The 17,830-nt window shown below is 34.1% G+C and overlaps 9 protein-coding genes across 9 annotated transcripts; 2 read left to right on the top strand and 7 right to left on the bottom strand.

The window, feature by feature from the left end:
* Positions 1-504: 504 nt before the first annotated feature.
* NPC2 (sterol transporter) lies at positions 505-1,050 on the top strand (the record flags this gene model as incomplete). Its single annotated transcript, XM_071055169.1, has 1 exon — positions 505-1,050. One exon carries the CDS (start codon positions 505-507, stop codon positions 1,048-1,050), a length of 546 nt encoding a protein of 181 aa, XP_070909862.1.
* A 594-nt stretch (positions 1,051-1,644) lies between these two features.
* On the top strand, positions 1,645-1,932 carry MRP10 (mitochondrial 37S ribosomal protein mS37; the record flags this gene model as incomplete). The annotated part of the gene is made up of 1 exon (XM_071055168.1): positions 1,645-1,932. The coding sequence occupies one exon, from the start codon at positions 1,645-1,647 to the stop codon at positions 1,930-1,932; it is 288 nt and encodes a 95-aa protein (XP_070909861.1).
* Positions 1,933-2,341: 409 nt separating this feature from the next.
* On the bottom strand, positions 2,342-3,277 carry FAD1 (FMN adenylyltransferase; the record flags this gene model as incomplete). Its single annotated transcript, XM_071055167.1, has 1 exon — positions 2,342-3,277. One exon carries the CDS (start codon positions 3,275-3,277, stop codon positions 2,342-2,344), a length of 936 nt encoding a protein of 311 aa, XP_070909860.1.
* Positions 3,278-3,799: 522 nt separating this feature from the next.
* On the bottom strand, positions 3,800-5,044 carry MTF2 (Mtf2p; the record flags this gene model as incomplete). The annotated part of the gene is made up of 1 exon (XM_071055166.1): positions 3,800-5,044. One exon carries the CDS (start codon positions 5,042-5,044, stop codon positions 3,800-3,802), a length of 1,245 nt encoding a protein of 414 aa, XP_070909859.1.
* Positions 5,045-9,624: 4,580 nt separating this feature from the next.
* Positions 9,625-10,413, bottom strand: PRP11 (spliceosome assembly protein PRP11; the record flags this gene model as incomplete). Its single annotated transcript, XM_071055165.1, has 1 exon — positions 9,625-10,413. One exon carries the CDS (start codon positions 10,411-10,413, stop codon positions 9,625-9,627), a length of 789 nt encoding a protein of 262 aa, XP_070909858.1.
* Positions 10,414-10,766: 353 nt separating this feature from the next.
* Positions 10,767-12,332, bottom strand: RNJ42_05000 (NAD-dependent histone deacetylase SIR2; the record flags this gene model as incomplete). Its single annotated transcript, XM_071055164.1, has 1 exon — positions 10,767-12,332. One exon carries the CDS (start codon positions 12,330-12,332, stop codon positions 10,767-10,769), a length of 1,566 nt encoding a protein of 521 aa, XP_070909857.1.
* Positions 12,333-13,030: 698 nt separating this feature from the next.
* Positions 13,031-13,903, bottom strand: RNJ42_04999 (pseudouridine synthase family protein; the record flags this gene model as incomplete). Its single annotated transcript, XM_071055163.1, has 1 exon — positions 13,031-13,903. One exon carries the CDS (start codon positions 13,901-13,903, stop codon positions 13,031-13,033), a length of 873 nt encoding a protein of 290 aa, XP_070909856.1.
* Positions 13,904-13,942: 39 nt separating this feature from the next.
* On the bottom strand, positions 13,943-14,443 carry RNJ42_04998 (Bifunctional protein RIB2; the record flags this gene model as incomplete). Its single annotated transcript, XM_071055162.1, has 1 exon — positions 13,943-14,443. One exon carries the CDS (start codon positions 14,441-14,443, stop codon positions 13,943-13,945), a length of 501 nt encoding a protein of 166 aa, XP_070909855.1.
* Positions 14,444-14,882: 439 nt separating this feature from the next.
* Positions 14,883-17,630, bottom strand: GPR1 (Gpr1p; the record flags this gene model as incomplete). The annotated part of the gene is made up of 1 exon (XM_071055161.1): positions 14,883-17,630. The coding sequence occupies one exon, from the start codon at positions 17,628-17,630 to the stop codon at positions 14,883-14,885; it is 2,748 nt and encodes a 915-aa protein (XP_070909854.1).
* Positions 17,631-17,830: the final 200 nt, after the last annotated feature.

The raw sequence follows: 17,830 nt of genomic DNA, 5'->3' as shown, positions 1-17,830 counted from the left end.
TCTTTATTTTTTTGTAATGATTGTAATGAAGTATACCAATTAGAAATGATAATTAAGACAAACTTTTCCTAAGGCCATGTTAATGGTACCTATTTAATAACTAGCACTATTTTTTTTTTTAACTCCTATTTTTGTTTATAGATTTATTTCTAATACATTAACGTTTTAAATATCAGAATTATAGATATTAGACCGTTATAGATATGAAAGTTTAATGGAGTAAGTAATTAATATTCAATATATCAATATGAGTCCATATTATACGTAAATCACATTGTACGTTTTAATTTCCCGCAGCTCCCCCGCACATGTTGTGAACCCCTTAGGGCATCGTATATAAAGGACAATTATATTGATAACAATAATAGACAACTGTTTAAACTCTTGAAAAGGTTATTTAGGTTCAGAAGTACAAATAACTATAATTTCATCTTCTCCAAAACAAATAAGATTAAGAAAAGTATTGAAATTTAATAAGTTGAAAATACAGAAAACAAAATAATAATGCTATATAGTACAGTAGTTGGTGTGCTTTTATGGGTACAAATTGTATGTGGAAATCCAATTCTCGGTTGGGATGGTGCTGAGAAGTTACTTGCGCCTTTGCCAGGTAGTGGAAAACCAATACCTGGTGATTCGCCCCTAAAGATATGTGATGTAACTGAGGGCCAGTTGTTAGAGATCACGAAGTTGGACCTAGCTCCTAACCCACCAAAGCGTGGTTCTAAGCTGGTTATTGAAGCTAGTGGTGAAGTTTTTGAAACAATTAAGGACGGTGCCTACATTGACGTTGAAGTGAGACTAGGGTATATTAAGTTATTGACACAAACATATGATCTCTGTGAAGTCCTAGAGGACAATGATGTTGATGGGTTACAATGCCCAATCCAAAAGGGAAAGTACAATAAGCTATCCAAGGATATCGATATCCCACAGGAGGTTCCACCAGGAAAATACATGGTTACGGCTAGAGCTTACACTGCGGAAGATGATTTGATCACGTGTATTACTGGTGAGGTTTATTTCCCACCTCCAAGCATGCGCTCTTAGAGACAGAAACATGCTATCTCTTCTTCTTCTTCATAATTAGTCTTTAATGTAACAGTACTCGTTTTAAGAACAGATAAAACCTACATTTTTTGCATAATGTATTTGCCTTAATAATTTGCTATCCATCAATATACCCTATGCCACCCGATGCTAGAAAACAAAATATCGAAGTATAAAATATATCATTGAGAAAGAACTAGAAATTCTACATATATTTTTAACCAATATTAAAGCTTCATAAGGGGTCCATATGGGCTTATTGCAAATGGACTAGTTCCCTTTCCTAATTGCAGCCTACTGATTTTCTTTAAAAGTTCTAATATATAAAAACAGGTAATTAATATTGTAGTTTTGCATTTGATTAATATAAATAGTTCGGCTGAATATACATTAGAATTAAAGTAAGATATGATGTTCACGTGTATCCTCCCTCACGATTATTTCTATCTTTTTGGATTAGAATCCGGGTCCGTAAAGGTAAAGGGAATTTAAAGATTTTTCAGTTGTTTTGGTAACATCCACCTATTTGTGTATAAAGTCCTCTATACACAACACCAACATTAAATAATTTCCTCTAACTAACAAATAATACAAATGTCAGGCAAGCCACCTATTCACAGACTACCCCCACTTCCTAGGTTGAAGGTTAAAAAGCCAATAATAGCACAAGAAACCAATAAATGCCTGGTACTGATGTCAAACTTGTTACAATGCTGGTCGTCTAATGGTCACATGAGTAGTGTTTGTGAGGGGCTGGCTAAGGATCTGAAGACATGCACGGCAGAGAATGCTATGGGTAAAGGTGTAAAGACACAGAAGAGTAACATCAATTATCATGCTGCAAGACTATATCCTAGAATCAATGGTAATCCTCACGACTGAACCGTCCGCGACTGCGTGTCAGCATATATTCCAGGAAAATGTGCGTATATTCACTATTCTATGTTTCTTATACGATAATAAAGCCTCACATAACTGGATAACATTAAGAAACAATTCATAATAACCTGTACATATATCAAATCATTGGTAGCATAATTGATACCAGCATTTAATAATACATATTATAATTCTTCATTCAAAAGATTGAAAAATAACAAAAGAATCAGACATTGAATATTCTTTGCAATATATAAAAATCTTGTAATCCATTAATCATGTTTTTTATTATACTGAATATAATTATATAAACGGTATATGATATGCAAATGTCGTTAGATTATTTTTAAAAGCCCAAAACCAAGAATTTTTTCTAGATATTAACAAGAGCAAAATTGCCAGTTTATTTGTATTATTTTCCATTTCCATTTTGTTTGGGTTTTTTAATTCGTCCTGCCCTTTCCGATTTATCATCAATGAGGTACCAACCAGGATAGTATTTATGTTTCAATTTTGAAAGTAACAGAACGTCGCTCTCATCCAACATATTCAACTCTGCTTTAGTCTTTTCGTTATGCTTATATTTATTTTCAATTTCCCATTGAAAGCTATGCTGCCTTGGTGGTTGTCCTTCTTTAATTTCCAAATCAGGATTAGGGAAAGTTTCTTCAACATTACCTAAGGAAGTGAATCCGTAATGATATAATTCACATATGGGTTCATTAGAATACAGGAGGAAACTCCATATGTTAGCCAAATTCCAATGTAATAGCGGTTGTAGTCTATAGAAATCTGGCCAATTGGAATCAGTCTTTTGTATAGGTTTCAAGTATTCACCGAAAGGATCAGTGTGTCTAATACCTATTACTATCGCCTGTGTTTCTGGAAACACATTTAAAAACGTTTCAAATGCTTCAGCCATAGTTTCACATTTATCTCGGTCAGATTCATATAATGATAAGGAATATCGCTGTGATGTCTGCATTATAAATTTCTCAAGTGTTTTGAAAGTATCATCATGATCAATAAATACTGTAGGCAACTTATTGAGTGGGAATCTATGATATTGCGAATCATATTGTGACTCGCCAATCTTTATAATATAGTACTCCCAAAGGCAACTCAAGTACAGCAGAAGAAGAACTTGACAATCCTTACCCCCGTTATATGAGAATGATATTTCACCATTTAAAGGTGACCACCTTGGGAATGTATCATTGATTAATATGTTTTTCGTAGTAGTTATCGCTTGTTGTGTTTGTGCAATAATAGAATTTGCTTGCGCAGCAATTTTCAAATACGAGCTGGTTACATTATAGCAGAGCTCAGCTGCTTCACCTAATAGCATTTTTCAAAACAGTATCTTACTTTATTCTTCTTTATTTGGACAATTGTGTAATAGACGATGTGTTTAACTATCCTTTAAAAACCTCTATTTTATCTCCAATACTTTTTCCTTTTTATAAAAACTATGAAAATCTTTACCTTGACTATCTTTACCATAAATAATGGAAAGTAGGAGGAACGTCGAGTATAAAATGACTTAACGTTAGTGAACTATCTCTATATTAAAACTGCTCTTAACTTTAAATAATGAACTTTAATTATTACTAAGCTGAGAAAGCATGTATCATGAAATCTTCGAACCTGATCCACTCTCCAGGCTAACACTCATCTTTGATAACTGCTGATTTTTTCCCAAATCTCCTACGCTATTGTCTTCGCGGATCCATATAACGAAAATCAGTCTCTAATAAGCAAAAGAAAGAAAAGAAACAAGTTCTTTATATACCTCGTTTGAAGACATTGATCCCATAAAATAGTTACACAGTATATATTTGCATATTTACATGAATATACTTGATGGTATTTAACTAGTTAGTCTCTGTTTCAAATTTCGCAGGTATGATTCCACATTTCGCAGGTCTATTTCACTCTCTTTATTCCACAGTACAGCTGCGGTCTCTTCTATTTTATATGTTTCTTCATCAACTATCGGAATAGTATCGTTTAAATCACGTAATTTATGAGAAATTCCGTCTAAGATCTCAATTGTTGTTATGTCACCTATGATACCATTTATGTTCATCTCTGACGTGAGTTGTCTGATTACTTTAATTTCTTTAAAATTTTCCCAGGAAAGTTGCAAGAGCAAGTTATAAAACTCGACATTGCAAACATTCAAATAGAGCGTTATATCTCTTGCTCCTTTACAAATGTAAAATATTTCGTTTGCAACAGCATATCTTCTTGAAGGAGAGAATCCAAAAGCGTCTTCCTCTAATAATTTGACTATAACATGTGGTAAAGTCACCCTATAAGGCTGTGGTAGTTCATGAGGGTTCTTGGTACACGCTTCTTCAATATGATCAAGTATATTCTTGACTTCTCCTTCATGTCTTACATCCCAATTTCTATCCCTGGTGTCGTAGGTCTGTAAGAGTTCTTCCAATTTAATTAATAAATCGTAGTCCGTGTTTATAGTTGTGGTTATGTGTTTTAAGAAGGGCCCCAACTTTCTGTTTAATGTATCCTTGAAGTTTTCCCTAATAGAAACGGCCTCTAATGTTTTCTTATTGAAAATAAGTCTGATTTTCTTGGATGGATAAAGATCCCTATCTAATGTTGGGGATTTCAAATTATTTTGTAGGTCCTGTAATAACCTTTCAGAGTTACTACTTTCTTCCATAAACGTCTCGGGTCTTAATGAGACAGGGAAATTGGTTAAATTAGCGCTCTTCATACCGGGCAGGTTAGCTGATGCTTCCGTTTTTCCCGTTAAGTAATCCACTAGATTCTGATCAGGTTTTTTTAGTGGCTTAGATTTACTTTCAAATATGATATGAGGATTATCCGCTTTATCAATATTACCATTTTCATTACTGAAAATTTTATCTAAAACCGATGAGCTCTGATGTAGTTTTTGTTTCTTCTCTTGGACCCGTTGAAGAATTGTATTATATAGATGTTGCTCTACTTGAGTTGCTGTGTCAAAAAAATCGGATTTCTCCTCTTCTTTCACTATCTCTCCAGCCACTTTTTCATTGAGTAACCTGCATGAACTTGAGAAACATCGTACCCTTGCAATTGATTTAAACGCACTTCCTCTTATCATAATATTCCCGAAGCCTTATAACAGTTAATGTATTATACTTTCGAGCTCTTTCTTTAGTTTATATAGCAAAGGTTGTACTATCTTTTAAGTTTTTGTTATTGTGTGCTGTACCTTTATATAAGTCAATAAATCAAAATATAATCTGGGGCAGAGCCTAAATGCGAGACGACAGGACAATTATATGAATGTGCGATCACGTGACATAAACCATATATGACGTAATGTAACAAAAAAAAAATTATCGGTATACGTGAAAAAGTATGTAGTTTTTATATGAACCACTGTTCTTAGAAGTATTGAGCTACATTCATAATCTATCCATTAACAATAATAACAGCTAAGTTTAATTTATTACAAGAGTGAATTAGATTTCTCCTCTATGATCACTTTTGTAATGTTATCAATTCATTTTTTTTCTTTTTTCTTTATCTAAACTGGTTTATTAGATTTTATTCCATTGGATTTTAATTTAAATCATATTCTCTTAAAAATTACAAGAATCTTTTTTTTTTTTTTTTTTTTTTGATTTGTACTAGTCTTTATTTTTACTATCCCCCACCACCTCAAGCACCCACTAATTATTTATTAGCATTATTTGTACATACATTATTATTCTATTGATAAAAAAGTATACTGTCATTGGTTATTTTATTTGTTTCAAATATATTAAATATTAGTGAACTATTTTTATTAGGTTAATAGGTAAACAATATATTGACATTTTTTTCTTCTTGGAGGCATACTGAATAAGTCACATAATATTTCCGGGTAAATGCTTAGCTACTCGTAGGATGATATTTCGGTTATAGTACTAAATGAATAAGACAAATTGATGGAAGGTTAATTAATATTTAATTGATATTAATTGATATTATAATTTTAGATATTTAGTAGTAAATATAAATAGTGAAGGGGGAGGGGGAATGGAGAAATATTACAGATCTCACTTGAACCAGTAATATTGAAACTAGCAAACCAGATATTATTCATTTTTGTAGCACCGCTACCATGTTATTGAATGCTGTTGACAGTATGTTGCGTTGATGTTGCAGAAACAGTCCATACAGTACCTTGATTAGAACCCAGAGAGTTTGGTACAGTGTTAGAAGTATTTGGTACAGTATTACAACTGTTTGATCCAGAGTTGGAACCTGAGTGGGAACCTGAGTGGGAACCTGAGTGGGAACCTGAGTGGGAACCTGATTGGGAACCTGATTGGGAACCTGATTGGGAACCTGAGCCACTACTAGCGTTTGTGTTAGAACCGGAGCCAGAGCTGGAACCTGAGATTCCGGAGGTTCCGGAGCTAAAACCAATATTAGAGCCAGAATGGGAACTATTTAATTCTGTGTTAGAACCAGGTTTTGAACCAAAGTTGGAACCAGTTTTAGATCCAGAGTTGGGACCAGAATTGGAGCTAGGGTTGGATCCAGTGTTAGCACCAGAGCTAGCCCAGAGCTAGTACTAGAGTCAGTACCAGAGTTAGGACCAGAGTTAGGACCACTGGTAGGCTTTATACCGTTAGACAATGTGTAAGCAGTGCTTGTAGTATATGTTATACCATCCGTGCCAAGAGTTGGACAATATGAAACCACAACGGTTTCAACACCACCTTCGTTAGTCACAGTGGCAGTCTTTACAGGTGACTCTGTGGAGCTGTCGCTATCACACAGTTTGTGTTTACTCGTGCTAGTGTGAGTCTTCCCATCACATCCAACAATAGGGCAATATGTGGTCACAATTGTCTCAGTTGTACCATTCACAGTAACAGTAGTGGTACTGGTAGGGGCATGGATGTATGTCTCAGCATCACTAGTAATAGAACTATTGGAAATTGTGGTGGTAATTCGAAATTTAATATTTTTCAATACGTAGACTCCTTAGTTTCAGTAAATTTATAAAAAATTAAAAAAAAAAACAATAAAAAAGCCTTATACAAGAAAATAAGAAATAAAAAAACATCAGCAACAATGTATATTGACGTTGCAAAAATTATATACTCAAAATTTTTTCAGGAAAAGAAGTACTTCCTAGCGCTAATAATAATTCCCATAGAAAAACTGAGAAAAACAAAATTATTTTTCTTTTTTACCAGGATTTTATCTTCAGTTCATTTCTAGAACAACATAAAATATTTACTTCATATTGCTATTTTATTTTTATGTTATCTTTTAACTATTAAATCCTTGAAAGCATTGTAGCTTAGGTAAGAATAAATATATGACTGAACATACTGGTTGCTGGAGATACATTAACATCCGATTGTGAAATGCAGATCATGATTTTTAATTAAGGTGTACAGAACACGGTTAGGTAAATCCCGATTGTAATTTGTCTCTTGTTTTACTATTCTCGATTTTAGAAAGGGTTCCACACCTCTATTACAAACTAGGATAACTTTTTGATTTATTGGAAGAAAAAAATGGAAAAAAAAAACTTATTAAAAAGCAGTACTGACCTCAAAGTCCTGGGAAATGTTAGTAGATAGCTGATTTCGGTTTTCATTCCTGATAGAAGAATTTATTTAATTTTTATTATTCGAATTAACTGGACCAATCAGGTAATTGAATTTCAACATTTCGGTGCTACATTCTAATTCAGTAGTTTCAAGACATAAGTTCGACCTTCATCTTTTATTTTGAGTATTAGCAAGCCAAACTATACCTTGTTATCTGTGGACAGTATTTTTATAACAATGTATTAGTATTTCGGTAGATGTTTTTAAAATCTTATTAATGAATAAAAGAAATTAATAAAATAGAATATATTTCTTTTTTTACGGTATTTTACCGCGGCTACATTAGTTTTCTATGCAACGTAATTAATCAATGTACCACTTTCTTGTTTTTTACCTTTTAATATTTCTTTTGTGCTGTCTCGCCGAAAATCTCTCCTTAGAGTCTGAATATGATAATTTCTGATACAATACGATTTATTGATTACATTTCTTTTTTTTCTTTTTTTTAATTAAAATCACTCATATGCTTAATTGATCTTTTTTATACATCCTTATTAATTAGTTGTTTCAAAAAGGGCGAATATTAGGATAAGCTCTTTTGTAAATCCCAATTAGAAAGTTCTAGAAGACAAAAACAGAAAGAATAAAAAGTGTTGTACACTGTTGTGCCGCAGGGATAACGAAGTCTAATATAACTCTATTTAATTTATAATTTATTTTGAATTTTACAAGGGAGATAATACAGAAACATTGTAATGATGTTTAAAAAAAAATTAAAAAATCCCTTATGGCTAAAAAAAAAAAGTAAAAAACTAGTACTTCCACCAAAGATTGCGAGAGATAACTAGTTGGGAGTGTCGGTAATTACTTTATTTCCCACGGACTGCTTATGAAGTATTAACAATAATTAATTACTTTCATTGCAGAAGAAACCTCCGCACAAAATTCTACGACTGTCATGTTTGGCTGCTTTTGTAATGGCAAACACAGAAGATCCTGCAGCACGATATATGACATTCTTTACTGTAAATATATTAATTTCTTCTTAGGAGGCTAGGCATTGTCGTGGGAAGAGCTCTGAAAAAATAATAAAATTATGCAGCTTGCTTTCTTTGGTTCACTATACATTATTTAAAAAAAAAACATTTGCATCCAACTCTACTAGAAAACGAGGGACCGAAACCTAGAATCTTGGCAAGTTGATTTTACAGTATGTCTTATACCAACCAGTAGGGGTAGTAAGGTGGAACTGCATAGAAAATGTAGAAGCGAAGAATGTAAATAGAAAAATTGTTCACTCTGCGGTAATCAAATATTTAAGTTAATTTATTTCATAGATTTAGAAAGCAATATTACTTTTTTAGGAATAAGGCAGAGTTTGGTTGAGGGAAAGAGCAACTTCCAATTTAGGAAGTTTTGAGTATAAGCTATTAGAAATAAGTTTTCTTGTCTTACCTGGATATAGGAACTTCTTTACACCTATGAGGTATTTATTAAGTACTGTAGTACCTTTTTAGAGTTACTAATATTAGCCATAAATATGTCTTGTCTAGACGAGACAAAAGAGTTCATATTTTTCCTATAAAGTAATAATTAACTAGATAATGAGCAGACTTTTTAACGGTTGAATGAAATTTGATATTTTTATTATCTAAATTCTTTTTATAATATGCCAATTTGCTGTTATATCGATATATACAAATTACATTGTTGAATAAAGTGTCAATAAGCAATCAACCCTATTGTAGTTTATTGTTTCGTCTCTTGGACCCGATGAAGTATTGTTATACATAATTGTAGATTGACTTGTATTGATGTTTCAAAAACATCTCAGTTTTCTTCTTCTTTACCATGCAAGCAACATATCGGCAATTGGATTTCCTCGTTGAAAAGTGAAAAACTTCGTACCCAAAAGAAATCTATTTTATATGCACTTTTACCCACAATAGATCAAAGGCAGAATTAATGTTAAGATCATATATTTTGTACAGAAGATAATTTGATCACGTGATATATATATATATATATATATTTATATTTGGTAATTTTTTTATTACATTCAATATACATTTCTATCTGGTGAATATCAGGTAAATATGTATAACAGCCCTAACTTGATCTACTAAATATTCTCAAAAAATATTTGAATAAAATATTTTCGATTGATTTCGTTCCAGTATGTACATTGTAAATTTATTGGATCAATGGTGGATGTTGCATCATCAGTTGGATGGTACTCATTCAATATTATTTCTCTATCACTTGGTATTTCAATCGCAATATTTTCGAACGGTTCATAAGCTATAACCAGTAACATTTTATTTCTTTGTTCATTTGAGCTTAATTCAAGGCCTGATACAATTCTGATAAACGGAGGATACACAGCCTCAAAATCTTCTACCAAGTCCTTAGAGTTATAGTCTACTTGTATTGCTATACCTTCATTTCCTGACGATTCATCTATTATCGGTACTACTTGGTGTTTCGGTATGAGACCATCTATGCATTTGAGGTCTTTCTTTCTTTCTTCTATTCTGGAGTCAAAAATACTTGCAGACTTCCCTACCGGCAGCTTATCATTTTTAATCTCATCCAACTCTCCCCTTCGTAATACGTTTATGCCGTGTTTTTTACCACCAAGATGTCTCTCTACACTCGACCACGACATGTGCATAGTATTACAAAGTTTACATACCAGCTTACCTGAATGATTTCGGTAAATGTATGGATTGGACTTTAGTTTCTTTTCTTCATTCGAGTTCTCATTCTCATCGTCTTGAAATGTGTACCTTACCGTCTCCCCTTGCTGCAATAACTCCTCCACTTGTCTCTTCCTTTGTTGATTAAATTGTGATTCCGATGCGATACCACCAGCACCCTTCTTAGAGCCAGCTCTATTTTGAAAATCCATTATTGTTATTGATATATATCCTGTTATCGGTATTTAAGAGAGCTGGCAATAATGCAATTTACGAATAGATTAATAATAGTTTCTTTTTTGCGATGAGCTCATCCCAAAATAATTCTTCGCATTTTAAATTTTTAACTTTTCACAATTTGGAAAAAAACGAGTTACCCGAATCTGAGACCGGTGATGCCAAACGGCTATTATTCTTCGATGACTATAACAAACAACTACATAGTATCCACTAAATAAATATGAGCACAGTATAGAATGATGAATAAAGTATGCAGGTGTTCTTTTTATTTGTTCTATTTTTTATTTAATTGCTGTTTTTAATGTACTAAAATAATATATAATTCTCATTTTGGTGAAGTCATGTTTTTTGAAGGTACTACAGTAAAAACACTGACTGCCTTTTCTTTAATATCAAACTTCTTATTTTTCAATTCACTTGCCCATTTTGGATGTGGAATATCCCAACCACATTTTTGAGCAATCATTGTCGCTATATCATCACAGTAGCCCAGTGTGGTGACATCGAATTCGGCGTGTTTAACAGGGTCCCTATTAATAAGTATTTGTGGTACATTAGCTGGTAGCATGTTAACAATTTCAGAGACAGGTGCTACTTTCAAACTTGTACCAATGCAGAGAAGTAAATCACAACGAAGAATGTCATCTTTAATAGACTTGTGAAATCTAGAAGGTAAAGGTTCACCAAAAAATGTTATATCTGGTTTAATAACACCGTATGACCTAATGGTGTCTTTATCCACCTCATCGAACCAATCAGGAATATTCTCCTCTCCATCCAGTTCCCTTTCATAGAGATCCAAATATTTCGTTCTTGCTTTGTAACAATGTGGACACAATGGAATTTCAAAGTTTCTAATATACTTGAAAATTTTTTCTCCAGCTAGTGACCATTTACAAGTAACACAGGATGCTGTTGCAAAAGAGCCATGGCATTGAATTAGTTTCGCTGGTTCTATGCCTGCATATGATTCGAGATTATCGATATTTTGTGAATAATTTCTCAGCAGTTTTCTTTTGTCTTGTAATAATTTGATAAAACTATGCAATGGGGAGTAAATATTTTCTGGTGGCAGAACTAAGTTTGCTATATTATAGAATATGGAAGGGTCTCGCAGAAACCCTTCATAATTAAAGACATCCTGTGGATCCTCGAGGCCGAGATATCTAATCTTTGTATAGAAACCCTCTGAGGATCTGAAATCTGGGATACCCAAGGAAGTGGAGATACCAGCACCGGTTAGCACTAAGATTCTTTTGGCCTTTGTCAATCGATCAACCAAATGATCAATTGTAAAGAAATTCATCAACCTCATGCGACTGCATAATACCTTGTTGATAGCTTTATAAATATTCTTAATCAAGAGTACGGTGGCCTTTTTATCTAATGGATCATTCATATCAGCATAGGATATAGTATATTTTTTATGGGGTTTCCATTCTTCGACATTCTTCATAACTTGACTAGATACATCTCTGTCTTTCAGTTCAAACCCGAGTAGGCGAATCATATAATATAAATGCAATGAGTTTATCTCGGGAGGCAAATATGCTGTCCAGAATTTCTTTAGACCATAATACTTGAGGTACATGCATGCATTGTGGGTTTCCTGTCTAGAAAACGCCATGGTAACAAATTTGCCATCAGTAACATTGCGCCCAATAAGAATAGGAGTAGCAGGATCCTTTGGAATCAATACCTCCTGTAGTAATTGTTCTTCCTTCGTCAACATAGGACTTCCCAAGGCACTATGGCTCCCAGGACTCAATCCTCTTGATCTTAATGTCCTCCCCGACGAAGACATACTGGGACTGACTGATCTCGAATTGTTTGCTGAATTCGAATCCAGCTTAATCCTCTTAGCTCTACTTGCTATAGTATCTTCTGTCATTATCTCAAAAAATAGCTGTGGTATTGAAATCCGATTTTATTTCAAGTGTTATTGCCAAAATGTTAACTTCTTTTTTTTTTTTGTCTTGTTACTTCTCTCAATTATTTATTGATCCAAGTAAGAGGTGCAATTTAGATATAGAATTTTTTAATCCAAATCAATAGAGAGATCGCCAATGCTAAGTGTAACTTAGAAATCCGAACCGAAATGATATTGATCTGATATTCCTCCCTCCCCTTGTTTATGTCCGACCGGCAGAGCGATGTTGTGAAATATTGGTTCTTCGAAGGAGGAACTTATTTAATTAATATGTTAATAAAATAGTATATATTTTGATCTCTTTTAATCAATAATATCCTGGAAAGGCTGGGTTAATTAGAACAATGTGAAAAATAAAAGTCACCAAAACACCGTCGGGCATCAAAAAATTTTTTCTTGTTACTTGCGATGCTCGAAAAAAAATTTTGTCGACAGAATTATTTATTTTTTACGATGATTCTACGGCTCTTCGCGGGGCAATGACCTGGCAGTAACAAGGCGAGATAGCAGTCTTTCATTTAATATGTTGAAGTGATGAAAAATCGAGACGGCTTGGGTGCTCAATAATTAAAAAAAAAATTCATATTATTATATATATATATATATATATATTATATGGAGTTTCTTAAGAAAAAAAAAAAAATAGGATATCTATATATTCAATTATTTGTGTTTGAAGCCCATGCAGGAATATTAGTCTTGTAGGACCATTCACCATCCTTGGTTTCGTATTTGAATGCGTGCAAATATAATTCCAAGTCGTTTGGACCTGGATCAGAGTAGAGTTCTGTTTCACATTGAGGGCACAATTCTCCTGTTAACATTGTTCCTTTATTGTGGGGCGCTGGGTGATCCCAACTACTAGCTGGAGCATTTTTGCCAACGTTGTCTAGTCTTTTGATGACTTCTTTGAAGTCGGCATGACCTCCTTTCCCTAGTGATTGCCCCCAGATATCTGGGCTTGAATATATAGGGTCATTGGATATTGGGTATCCTAGATATTGGAGGTGGACTCTTATCTGATGCGATCTTCCGGTCAATGGCTTGCATCTAACTATACTTGTCTTACCATCCTCAGAAACAGCAACTCTTTCAAATATGGTCTTAGCATGTTTCCCCTCTGGATCATTGTCATCGCATACAGTATTTAATGTAAGTCTTGGTTCTAACAACTTTAGTGGTCTGTCAACGACAATTTCACCTTCAGGAAATTTATGGACTACCCGAGCCAAGTATTCTTTTGTAACTTCACGGGCTTTCATTTGATCTCCGATTTGATCAGCTCCTTTGGATGTCTTGGCTAAAAACATCAAACCACTTGTCATTCTATCTAATCGATTGCATGGATGCACCACATAGCCTCTTTCTCTTTGTAACATTTTAGTTATGGTATTAAACCTGTACCTACCAGTCGGGTGTACAGGAATTCCACTAGGTTTGGATATCACCAGTATATCCTCGTCTTCAAAAACTATTTCAACTGGTTTCGAGGTTACAGGTGGCTCATGACGGTGTACTTTGTGTGTAATCATGTCCCCATTTCGGATAATAGACTCTAGATCAGCAGGTTTTTAATTCAGAAAAACTGCTCCACTCTTAATAGTTTTCTTGTAATATTCAGCAGTCCTATCACGGAACTCACTAACGAATACTTCATATAACGGACGGTCTCTCCAACGCAGTTTGCAAAACGTTTTGTAAGTAAAATAGTATGGCTTGATCTTCCTCAATGGCCCATCGATCTCTATTTCGTAATTAGGTTCTTCTTGCCTACTTTTAGCTTTCTTGTTGGTACTTACAGCGCGCAGTTTAAATCCAGCTTCATCTCGAACCTTGTCACTCTTGATGTTTTTCTGTTTCTTTCGTCTTTCCACTTTATCTTCCTGTACTTTCTTGGCCCGTTTTACTTCTTGCTCAAGTTGTTTATCAAACTCACTTCTTGTTTGATCTACCTCCTCTAATGAACGCTTTCGATTAGCATCAGTAGTGGCAACAGACCGGACTGTCGTTTTGGTTCTCAATCGGTTAAAAACCCGATTGATCCCGATACGCTCGATAACGGAACGTAACATTCAGTTAGTGTTATTAAACTATACTTTTACGATTTGCTACTAAACCATTTTAGAATATTGTTCATGAAGTCGCTTGCAATTTATTGTACAATCGATTTTATCAATTATTTTATTAAATTAAATTGAAGAATTTTGAAATTTTTGTAGGCATCGCGAATTTTTTAAAAAGAAATTTCGTTCTTTCGAACAACTTTTGACCTATTTAAGGTCTTTTAGACATTAATAAATACACTCAAGTTAGTGTTATCAAATGTATAAACTATAATAGTTATAGGTGAAAAATTAAAAACGATTAAATTAGAATTAAAAATAACATATTTGAAAAAAAGAGCAATTAATTATGATTTAGGAGAGGACTCTTTTTTTTTTTTAAATGAAGGGGAAAAAAAGGTCCATTAAAAAAACAACCACTAACGTCCGTAGACTTTTATTATTACAGTTACATTGGTTCGTTTAAGAAGGCAATAATGTCGATATCGTCATCGTTATTTTCATTAGTATTATTTGTACCATTTACTGGACTGGATTCCTTTGAATTCTTAGATGCGGAATTAGAATGCAAATAGCCGTCCATATTTTGAGCAAATGAAACTTGAGACTGTCTCTTTACTTTCCTTTTCTCGTTTTCTGTAGAATCTGCTGAGTTGAATCTTAGATGAAAGTCATCTAATTTAGATTTGTTTTGACTATTTAGTTTAATGTCGTGACCAATAGATTTTCTTGTTTGGTTTGAGATGACACTCGAGTTTCTAGCATGTGTTACAGCCTTTTGTGGTAGCGGAAGTTCTGCATTCTTTTGGGTTAGAGCATATGTCAAACCGGGTATGACAAAATCGTCTTCCTTGTATCTCATTCTCAGATTTCTATTAATTTCATCCAAGTCAACACCATTCATCATAGGGAATAAATGGACTGTCATCCAGAAAACAGATATCTGTAGTTTTTCTCTAGGGGCATAAACTGGTTCATCCCTAGAACCAGAAAATGATGAATCAGAAGTCAGGATATTTTCGCTCTCGAAAGCTCTTGCCTCTGAATCCTTTGTTTTCTTATTAGACCGATATACTGGAACAGATTTTCCAGAATAATACTGATCCCAAAACTCATTATCCCAACAGTTATCTTCATAATCAAAATCAAGTTTAAAAGCTCCAATCATGGTTCTGTACACATACCACAAACATCTCTTCCACCATTGGGGTTGATGGCTCCAGCATTGTCTCTTCAACCATTTACCACGATAATACCAGCCTCTTTTACCAAGCTTAGATTTTCTTAATTGTAGCATATCATATTCAGACATCTCACCTTTTAAGATGTATCTGTCCAAGATTACCTTAGTTTCAACCTTTTCCCAAGTATGCCTCCAGGGCTTTTCTCTATAAAGGAAAACAAGTGAATTAACAATACATGCTAAAGGTCTGGTGAAGGTGTCAAGGTAAGTAACCCACATTACAGGTCCATGTTTTTCTTCGTAATTATATTGCAAACAATCAGCAACAATTGGGAAAACCCATAATGCGAGATAAGAACAAGGATAAATGAAAATAGACCTAACATTTTTTTGAATCTGTGACCTTCTCCTTTTCATATTTTGGTACATTTCTCTTTGGAAGTTTTTCTTGACCACATCAATTTCATTCTTACTGACTAATGGCTTTTCACTAGCTCCAGTTATATTATTAGGAATTACAACATCTGGAATTTCATTATTCATATCAGCCAATTCAAACGCTGTGGGTTGAGCAATAATGTTATCCATATCAATTTCTTCATCGTGATACTCACCATCGGGGATTGGCTCACTGAATATTTTTTCAAGTCCATTTTCTATCATATCATCTATATTTGACTCATCACTTGAATTGGAAAACCGTCTTGCTTTACCGGAGTGTCCATTTGATCCTATAGTTACATTTTTTTTGAGACTAGCTAGCTTTTGTAGAGGATTTTCCAGGTGTCTTATTGGAGATGGTGATCTAGATCTTCTATCAGGTGTATCTGCTTTCATCTTGTTATCAGCTGCTGCCGGTTTTCTTTGACTTTTTGAATATTTCAGAATTTGCAAACCTTGGTGATATTTGTCATAATCTTCGTTATCAGTTTTGTTAGCTCCATATGCATATGAGGAACTACTGCTATATATTGAGTAGCTCCTGTTTGTTGATAGTTCTGAGTCATCACTGATATCTTCAATGGACAAAGTGAAGAAATTTTTGAATGCTTTCAAGAAGAACCAAAAGAATGGTCTAATGTAACGCCTTATCAACCATTTCACAGTACCAAATCTTTGTGCTCTCAGTTGTCTATCTCTCTCGTTCCTTTCTTCCTCCTTGTCGTTCTTGAAATCCTGAATTTGGTTTTTGATCTTTCGTATCTTGCTAGACACGTAAAGATAAATTGCAATGTAGATTGCTATAATACTAACAATTAAGAAATATCTGGGGCCCCAACTCAGAACAATTTTATACCACAGAGGACGAGGTGGCAAATAGCACCATGCACTCCATGGCTTGTATCCACCTATTCTAGGCTTAAATGGGAAATCGTAGCTGTTATTGTCTAGGACCACACTTGCGCGTTCTGCTGCTGTCCACTGATGTAACTTGTTATAATTAATGAACGCGAGACTCGCCAGCACGCTCGGTATCAGCGCTGTCAGAGGCCAGATGTACCCTCTGACTCTATATAGACCACCTTCCATGTTCCCAGTCTTGCTGTTCCTCCACTTCCAGTTGGGTTTGAATATAAGCAATGCAAAATGAATGGCAAAAACCATAATGGCGATATCCGCACCTTCAGTGGCATACGCTGTGAGCCAGCCAAGCGTATTGAAGAATGCAGGCGTCGCGTAGACGTAGTTGTTGTTCAGGATAATCGCCGGATATATCATCAGGATCAGAGCCTTCACGAAATCACAAATAATCAAAAACAAAATCAAATCATGACGAAACACTTTTCGCCTCTTGTCTATAGCAAACATAGTATAAACACCTATTATCCCTCCAAATATAGACATCGCAGACGCTGTTATAGCAACAACCCGGATCCGGTATAACTGAGGCCCATTAAACGTAGAAAACATACCGGGAAGACCCAACGCAAGATTAACAGTCGTAGTATTCAACGCTTCAACTGCATCTCGCACCGAAGTCTTAAGGCTCGGCACCTCAGTAACATTTAACATCCTTTTTGTTTTTTTTGTGATAGTATACCGATGTTAGTTTTTATAGTGTTAGCTCCCTTTCCTTATTTTTATTTCTGTTTTATTTTTGGCGATTATATTATTATATTATATTATATTATTATATTTTGCTATTATATTTCCTATTAGTAATATTAGATTGCTGATTTATCCTTGTTCCCTCCTAATCGAAACTTTCTCAA

The sequence above is a fragment of the Nakaseomyces bracarensis genome (genome assembly GCF_045282275.1).
Source record: "Nakaseomyces bracarensis strain CBM3 chromosome Unknown Scaff13_0, whole genome shotgun sequence".
NCBI classification, from domain to species: domain Eukaryota; kingdom Fungi; phylum Ascomycota; class Saccharomycetes; order Saccharomycetales; family Saccharomycetaceae; genus Nakaseomyces; species Nakaseomyces bracarensis.
Note: the sequence above shows the minus strand (reverse complement) of the source record. Positions and strands in the feature narration are given on the sequence as shown.